At 43.4% G+C, this 9,623-nt stretch overlaps 1 protein-coding gene across 1 annotated transcript in view; it reads left to right on the plus strand.

The window, feature by feature from the left end:
- The window catches only part of LOC135698618 (very long chain fatty acid elongase AAEL008004), a 56,214-nt gene extending 55,039 nt beyond the window's left edge, over positions 1-1,175 (plus strand). Inside the window, exon 7 of the mRNA XM_065218677.1 lies at positions 154-1,175. Within this exon, the coding sequence (XP_065074749.1) occupies positions 154-345 (192 nt within the window). The 3' untranslated portion in view covers positions 346-1,175. The remainder of the gene's footprint in view (positions 1-153) is intronic.
- Positions 1,176-9,623: the final 8,448 nt, after the last annotated feature.

Here is a 9,623-nt window from a genome sequence, read left to right on the forward strand (position 1 = left end):
TTAGTTTATCTGAGTAGCATTCTAGTTCTCGGTCACGTAACCTCGACTCAAAGAGCATCAATCATTTCGCACCTTCGCCTTCTAAACGCCGGGACATAGCACTTAATTAAAATACGATTGAAACCGATTCTGATACTTTGTTTTCATTTCCAGCCCGTCCTCGACGACGACGAGCTGCACCAGCGCAAGGTGACGGGCAACGGAATCTACATGAACGGTATGCCCAAGCCGGCGGCCAACTCGTACAGCAACGGCAACTCGAACGGATTCGTCGAGTCGATCCGGGACGAGAACGACGATTCGACCAGTGCAGCGGGCCTGATGCGCGTCCGGAAGATCCAATAACCCAGCGCCCTCAGCAACGACAACGACAACGATGACGGAAGCGGTGGCCAACAGCGGTCGTCGTGGCACCAGCAGCGTCTTCACCGTCGTCGTCGTCCTCGTCGTCAGCAGAACCAACAAGCACGGAGAGGTGGCGTCGGTGGCGGCGGAGGTCGCGGTGGCCGTTGCACCTTCTAGGAATCCCTACTACTACTACTACAGTAAAACTACTATTGACGCAATGGGTCCGGTTGGTCGGCCGAGGAGCCCGTGCCGGTGGGGAGCATGAAGTGAAGATTAAGATTTAAGTCAAATGTGTGTGGGGATAACTAGACTAAGCTTAATAGGAAGTGTCTAATATTAGCAAACGGTTATGAGTGAGAGAGAGAGAGAGAGAGAGAGAGAGAAAGCTGTGAGAGGTGAGCGAGCGAGTGAGTGGAACCTTTAGTAGGATTGTTAGTCTTTAGGAGTCAACAGAGAGTTTTTTTGTTTTGTCGCATATGGAGATTCGAACGCAAGCGTGAGACGCGCCCCCCTAAAATCTACTCGACGATCGTTTCTCATTCGAAAGAGACGGAAATTTGTATTATTTGCTAATGTCTTTCGCTTTTATGCGGGTGGAGGCTGGACTGTTCCAAAAACAGTCCCGCCGATTCGATGTTTTGCTTAAGGAAAACAAAAAAACAAAATCAATCAATCATATACAATTGGATTTAGTGGAATGAGAATGCGAACGCGAACAATGGGAAATTGTGTGTTGATACGAAACTGGAAATAGTATTTTCTATTCTATAGAGAAGATTTAAACGGTTTGTGGCAAGGAATAACCGAACTGAAACTGCTACTACTACTATTTTTATAACTGTCTTTTACCTAGAGCATACTGTTTAGAAGGAAGCCTATCTTCGGCCCCCAAATCCCAGGAATTTTTACCTTACACCGTCATTGTAAAGCTTCGAGCTTTGATGCATTTTGTAGAGAGCAACTTTTGCATATTATCAATGCTTTTGCCCTTGTTTTGTATTCCCTCGGTTATACACTTCGTGCCGCCAGTTTAGGCAATCAAGTTGGTTCCCCTCCGGCAGAAAGTTTAAAATGTCAAAATGTCGGTGAAATGGCTTATTTCCCCACCCGAAAGATGGAATTCCGACGAACGTCCCCTTCGGCGAATAAGCTCTTGTCTAGAAGTGTACTATGAAAGATGCTTGCATTTAGTCTTTACTGTTTTCGTCGGTTTTCGCCGATAAGGACGTTCGGTGAAATGTCCTGCTAGGACTGGTGGAATTTAAGTCTGTTGAATGACACATTTCATAGGATTAAATTTTCGGCAAAACGACTGCTCGATCATCGTCAGCCAAGTTTTTAAGGATTCCACGAAAAGTTCAGAATAAATCCTACTTATATGGTTTTACTAGTGACGTTTGGTCAAACGACCCTTTTCGGTGAAATGGCACATTTTCATGTATCGAAAACTTTTAAACCCCTTGTGAAGTATTATAAAGTTAGGAAGCGTTTGTTCATGCTCATTTTTTAAACTTAAACTAAGTTTGAAAAGAAAATGGTCAATGCAACCCCGGTTTTGTTCACCGAAAAAAAAAAATGTCATGACATTTCGACCCGCAATGGAGCGGAAATCTCCGCACGCGGTCATAATTCCAATTTTCAAAACAATTTTCCCGATTGTTTCCCAACGCAAGTTTCGATTTCTGACCCGACGACACTTACACACTTGAAGATAAGTTTCACATTTTTTTTCGCTATAAAAAAAATGCCCGACTTGACAACTTTGCCCTCAAAACTCGACTACCGCAGTCAGTGTCATGACATTTTTGTTTTTGGTAATCAATGACATTTTCATATTTCTTTTCTGGAGTGAACCAACTGCCCCGTCAGATGTAATCAAGAAAAAACACACACACACACGCCTACACGCACACAACCAGTAACGTTAAACAATGTATAAGAAATCTGTAAACTTTTTCCAAACACGCTTGATGGCAACACTTTGTGCGACGCGGCAGAAAAACAAAAAAAAACGACAACACAACATGGTGACAGTTCTATACTTAACACACACACACACATTCAAACACACAAATGAATGGGGAATCTAGCGGTGTTGTTTCGCTTTAAGTTGGGTAATACATATCATTTTGTTTTTAATTTACGGATGTTCCAAATACACAATAGATGGACCTCTGGACCCAAAGAAGAAACCAGTCTCTAAATTGAGGGTGTTTTTTTTTTCGTAGGAAACTTATCGATCAACTGAATCGAACAAAACACGTGAATAAACACATTCACACACACTCACACACACACTCACACACACACACACACACACATGTAAAATTAGTCGAACAAACACATCCCCGCATCCCCCTTTTACAACCAATTGTTAGTTTGTAAGTAAGTCACTATGTTACTCTGTTCTGTCCTTTTATTATTTGTTTTTCCCCGTCAGTAAGTTATGTTTTTTTTTTTTTTATTTTGTTGTATGAAACTTTTATTGAAGTTTGAAGTTGAAGCAACATTGCGTGCTTCAAACGCAAACAAACAGGACAAACCTCCGTGGTTGAAATGTGCAACAGTATGATTTCTTGTTATTTAGGTTAGTTGAAGAAAAAAAAAACAAACAGTAGATAACAAAAAAGAGAAAACGGTACTGTGAGAGGTGAGAGAGAGAGATGGAAAGCTGAAGGCCATCGGAACCGATGTTTTTGAGGACGATGATGATGATGATGAAAACACAATCGATGATTTTAAGATTCGATAAATACGAGAGAAGAAAACTGATGTTGAGCAAGAAGCTGGTCCAAAATAAAGAATAAGTTTAGTTCGAGGAGTAACCAAAAAAAAAAAAATCAAGGTGCGGATTTTGCGAAGTTAGCTGGTGAAAGAACGATCCCTGATGGTCTGGCGAAGAAAGGTGGGCAAAAATTGCCACAATTTTCAGGGAAATTGAATATAGGGTGGATAACAGCGGCAGTAAAGTTTTTGAACAGAAGTCTTAAGATATTTAAAAGATACAATGGGGGAAGTTGCCTTGTGTGACAGAAATCAAATGACATATCCAGAACAACATGTGAAAAGGGCATACAAGCTTTTTGTAAACAAACATTTGTAGGCCCTTTTCTCACCAACCGAGGGTCGCCCACGCAAACCAGCAATATCATCGGGAAGGGGAAAGTGTCCCCTACCCGGTGATGTTAAAGGTTTGCGTTGGTGTCATATGGGTGGCGAGAAAAGGGCATAAGAAGGTTTGTTTACAAAAAGCTTGTATGCCCTTTTCACATGTTGTTCTGGATATGAGGAACTTCACGCAAAACAACTGATTAAAGGTTGACCCCATTTTTGGTTTGCCTCGATAGTACAACTGGTATTATACTATAATAGTTGGCCATCAATCTGTCAAAATAAAATTTTCATGATATCGACACTGAGCGTTCACAAGGACCAATGTCGAAAACGTAAACAATGGCTTCTTTCGTAAATTTCTCGTAGTTCCAAGTCAATCCATGTAAGCCATAAATTATATCGGATAGGAAGACTCTCCCGCTACATAATCATCGTGGTGGTTTAATTGAGTGGTTTTTCTTTCTCGAGAAATTCGCGTAAAAAGTCATTGTTTGCGACTTTGACACAACTTTTTTTTTCTGTGAATAATAGTTTAACACTCTATTAAGACCATCTTTCTGATGTAAAAAGTAGAAGAGTCTGTGCCTAGGGGCACGAACGGAAGCTTGACGTAGGACCGCTAGTGGACGGAATATGTGAAGAGCATTAAGTTCTTTTAATTCATCAAATATCTATTTTATCAACTCTTTCCGTTTTTGAATTGTAGGCGTACCAAATTTGTAGTAATCTTTTTCTAAGAGAAAGTTGATTACGAAAATCAATCAAAATCACTTGCACCCCTGCTTCCAAGTTTGTGTGGTCGTTGCGTTGTGGGCTTGTGGTTCTGAATATGGACAAACAAGCATAGATAAATTCTATTCCAACTCTTTACTGATGTAAGCTTGATGGCCCTGAAAAGGGCCGTTTTATTGAAGAGGACATCCATGGCCACTTACTTTTGGCGTGTTTAGTGAGGTCACGGACCTCATTTTCCAGGAACACCTTCAATACACCTCGTAGATCAGACCGGAGATACGTCAGACACCGCCACGGCGAGCCAGACGACGGATGGTGGTTATCTCGAAGAATTTGCGATGACGGTTGGCACCTCTTTTGCTTGTTAGGTTATAGAAAAGTGGACTAACCACCTTCCTACTGCTGCTATTGCTGACCATGCCGTCCGAAGCGAAAATGAACTGATACCAGACTTTTGACTTTAAATGATCTATATTTCTTGAATTTGTGTGGTTTACATGTATAACTTATCAAGTGACACAGATGCGTCTTTTCAACTTTAGTTCTTTTGATATTTCAATTATTATTAATTAATGTTCCTAGTCTTATCAGGTCTGTTTTAGAGAAGGACCACCTTGGTGGGATTGGTTTGTTTTAAAATTTGAAAAAGAAGGCTACTTATAAATACTATTTATAACTACAACTACTATAGACACCTAATCTACTATATACAAATTGCTTATTAAAGCATGTTCTGATAAATTACATTTTTGTGCAAATTTAGTCTTAATTTCGTTAATTCTGGAATCTATTTTGGTAATGCCTGCCTCTTCGTGTAAATTTGTTATTCTAGTGTCAAAAGAACGATCAAGTACCATCCTCAGCACTCTATTCTGAGCGACCTGGATTTTGTTCCTGTGAGTCTGTGCACATGATTCCCACACCGGAGCTGCGTAGAGGATCGCAGGTGCTATGATTTGTTTGTAGACGGCCAGTTTATTCATCCTTGAGAGGCGGGATCTGCGGCAAATCAGCGGAAACAGACACCTAACCAAGGTAGAACACTTGACTACAGTTTTCTCTACATGCGAACGGAAGAGGAGCTTTTCATCGAACAACATCCCGAGATAGGTTACTTCGGCGGACCACTCAACCCTTGTGTCATCCATGATTACAGTACAAGATGGAGCCGGTTTTAGTTTGGGCGATTGCCGATGGAGGAACATGATCGCTTGTGTTTTGGAGGGATTGATTTTAATTTTCCACGTGGTGGCATGATCAACAAAGGCGTTAAGGCATCGTTGAAGTTTGTTCGTTATTTCGCGAGGCATCCTTCCTTTGACGGCTATTATTGCGGTATCATCTGCGAACAGGAAAAACACGCAACCGTCTCCGAGGGGAGAAATGACGGAAGTGTAAATGCTGTAAAGCAACGGGCCCAACAGAATTCCTTGCGGAATACCTGCTGGGATGGAAAACGTGTCTGAAAGACAACCATTCAACGATACCTTAAACGACCTTTGCTGAAGGTAGTTACGGGTGATTTTAACCAGATGTAATGGGAAGTTGAAGTTACAAAGCTTGTTCACAAGTCCGTCATGCCAAACATTGTCAAACGCCTTTTCAACGTCTAACAAGGCCATGGCTGTGGACTTGGATACAGCTTTGTTACTTCGGATGTTATTCATCACCCGCATTAGCTGGTGATTGGTGGAGTGCCCCTTTCTGAAACCAAACTGTTCCGGAAGGAGAATGTTGTTTTCCTCGACAAACTTGAGCAAACGATTGAGAATGAGTTTCTCGAACAAATTGCTCAGCACTGAAAGGAGGCTTACCGGGCTTGCGGATTGGTATGATTTTTGCTACTTTCCAGATGCTTGGAAAGTAGTGCAGTTCCAAGCATCTGTTGAAGATAGCGGTTAGAAGAGACTGCACTTTCATGCTGAGTCTCTTCAAGATCAAGTTGAATATACCGTCAAACCCGGGAGCCTTCATGTTCTTGGTGCATTTCAGCGCTGAGCAAATCTGTTGTACTGTAATCATATCCGCCGGAGGCACGACACAAGCGGAGGCATCTAGGTTTTGAACGCATTGCGCAACCTGATCTGCGAGCGGACTTTGGATAGTCGAGCCAAGCAAATGCGATGAAGCGACATGCTCGCCGATCGCATTTGCTTTCTCCTGTGGGGTGATTAAAAGCCGATCGTCATCATTTTCGACTCTGAGAGGTGGAACGGGTTTGGGATGAGTTTTCAGGACCTTGGCTACCTTCCAGATTCTGGACAACACGCCCGAAACTTTCATTTCGGAGTGAGTCCATTCTGGAAGCAATCTGTCTGTTCAGATCGGCCATTTCACGTTTTTTGCCCAGATCTCCAGTCCTCTGAAACTGGCGTCTACGAACATTTCTCAGGCGAATCAAAAGTTGGGTGTGGAAATCAATGGCAATAAACTTACCCCTCACAGGAACTCGTCGGACGCACGCCTCGTCAGCCACGGTTATGGCTTGGTGGAGTCCCTCCAGCGCTTGGTCGATGTCCTCCACGGTGTCAAGCGGCGGGTTGTCGATGATGGGCCCAGTTTACGCGATGATAGTCCTTGCGCAGGCTTGAAGCAGGAGCCACGTTGCAGCCCAGTTCAGCCACCACCGGTTGGTGTTCGGAGCTGAGTTCGTTCAAGGCTACCGGCTTGGACAAGCCGATATTTGTCAGGAACAGGTCTAGCGTCGATGGGTTGCCCGCCGGTGAGATGAATGTTGGTTCATCCGAAAACCAAACGGAATACAGCCCATGCTGTGAGTGGTCGAACAGGAGACGACCGTTCTGGTTCTGCTGGTAGTTCCGCCAGGCCTCATGGCGAGCATTCAGATCTCCTCCAACTACGAAGCGGGAACCGGTACGGGTGATGGTGGACAGGTCCTTCTTGAGTTTAGCCGCTAGTCCACTGCTGGCGGCACACTGTCGAGGGCAGTGGACGGTGATGAACTGGACGTATCCAGTCGACGGCTCCACCTCCACACATATCATATGGGACAGAGTGTGGTATTTTATTCCTTTCTTGACGACGACCGCAACACCACCACCCCTGGAGCTGGTGCGATCAAGCCGGATAATGTTGTGGTCAGGCAACCAGAAGCTGTCGCCGGACTTTAGATGGGTTTCGGTTAGAAGACCCACGTCGATGCTATGCTTGCGGAGGAAGTCGGCAAGCTCAATCTTTTTTGCTCTTACAGAGCAAGCATTCCAGGTGACGATAGTTAGCGGTTTAGACGCCATACTGAATGATGAACTTACCGAGCACTTGGATCTGTTCGGGCTTATTGCGGCACTTACGAAGAGCACCGGACATGTTGATGAAAATTTCCATCAGTTCATCCGCTGAAAACAGATCGGGGTTGTTGTTTTGCGCTGTTGGTTGTCTCCAGAATCCAGGTGGGGATGGAGAGCTTTGGCCAGCAGAATCACCGAAAGTTGCTTGAGCGGGATGCACCCGCGAATTCGCTTGCCTTTGCTGAGTCCGTCTGAAATGCCGGGACTTTGTCCTTCTTGCGTCCTGGTTGATTGTTAGTTGCCCCCTGTTTTCGGATGCGTTTGAAGTCCTCGCGTTTGGAGCACTGTCTGTCGAAACCGTGATGAGCACCACCACAGTTGGCGCATTTTAACGCCACGGCTCCATCCGCAGGGCAGTTGGAAGTGGCGTGTTCTTGAGCGCAGTTGCTGCAGCGTGGCTTGATGTTGCAGTTGCGGGTACCGTGTCCAAAATTGAGGCACCGCTGGCACTGCGTTACGTCACGATGGCCGCCACGGTATGGCCCCATCGTACGATGATGGAGTAGATCGATCGGATGGCTTGCAGCGCATTGAGAGTCACCGTCCCTTTCTGGAAGTGCACCAGGAAGACGCAATCCGGGTACGTCTTCACGTTTTCGTCTCTCCTTGTCATTCGGAAGACAGTGATTGGGGCTAGCTTGTACTGGTTGATTTCAGCTTCGACCATCTTGGGGTCGAAGTTTGGTAAACCCCTTATGACTACCTTGAAGGGCTTCTCACCGGGGATGTCGTGCGTGAAGAATTCTGGCTTGGACTGATGTTTGCTTATGGGATTTTATCATAGGAGTGAAGAGTTACAGAGTGAACGAAGAGGTAATGCGTAATGAGATGTAAACAGGTGAGGTCCAGATAATTTGTCATCTCATTTGTTCCTCCGCTGTTTAAATGTTTGACGGACTTTGACGTGTATGCATTCTTTTATCGTCTAGTTCGACAGGGGGCTTCTCAAAGGATTTTTTAACTTGTATTTTCAAGTCGGTTAGAAGCCAATCAAGAGCGTTGTTATTCAGTAATATCAACAATCAATAGGAAACTAACGATTTTAAATTGGCTCACTGCTTGACTAGTCCTGAATGAACGATTAACGTACCCCATTGTAGTCGAAATTCTACTACTACACAATGTTTCTTTTGATTCGCTATAAAAGTTTGACAGATAAAATGAGGGGTTCGTGGATTTTCCTATGTTTCGAGGGGTGAATCGATTAGCTTGGGACCGAAGAGAGTACCAGAGCTGAGTCAAAAAGTTGAGCACGTTATTTCGGGACCTTCTAGTCTTAGAGTTGCCTATATGGTAATATTGCCTATTGGCAAATCATAGTTGGCACTCGTGGAGAATAGACGAACTATGAAAGTGATGATGGTTTCAAAATTTTCCTCGGAGAGCTATACGAGTGCAATCTTAAAATGCTTTTATTTTGAAAATGGAGCATTGTATTTAAATCTGGTTGATGCTACGTTAGTAGAAAACTTAAGGACTACTCAATAGACATATAATATAGAGAAAAAAAATCTTTTCAGATTTTTAAGTGTATACATAGATTTCAGCTTTTCTACCACTATAGCAGAGACCAGATTTAAATAAAATGCTCCATTTGAAAAATAAAAGCATTTTAAGATTGCACTCGTATACCTCACCGTGTAAAATTTGGAAACCATCATCACTCTCATAGTTCTTCTATTCTCCACGAGTGCCAACTTTGATTTGCCAATTGAAACTGATGACAGATTATGTTTATTCAAGCTGTTTTCACTTGTAGACTACGTTGATAACTTTTGAGTAACTCAAATTTACTCGATGCAAAATTATTAAATCTGAGTAGGGTAGAGAACTACTTCGGCCTAACCACCCAAGTAGAAAACATCAAATAAATCCATGATTTCGGCGTTACCAGGTAGATTATGCGTTTGGTACGATACTTTAGTTCAAATACTACGGAACGAAATCAATGAGAACGCGTGATATGAATGTTTGCACCCAATATTATCAAATACAAATGAAGCACTCCGACCGAATCAATCTTTATCTTCAGCCGATAGGCCGAAGTGAATTCATTGGCGTTTCAATGCGTTAGGCCAAGTTTAGAATCCGTAGGCCGAATTTGGCGTCAAGAAGCAG

Source organism: Ochlerotatus camptorhynchus, unplaced genomic scaffold, assembly GCF_037179485.1.
Source record: "Ochlerotatus camptorhynchus isolate MF236.1 unplaced genomic scaffold, CSIRO-AGI_Acam_v1.1 ptg000091l, whole genome shotgun sequence".
NCBI lineage: Eukaryota > Metazoa > Arthropoda > Insecta > Diptera > Culicidae > Ochlerotatus > Ochlerotatus camptorhynchus.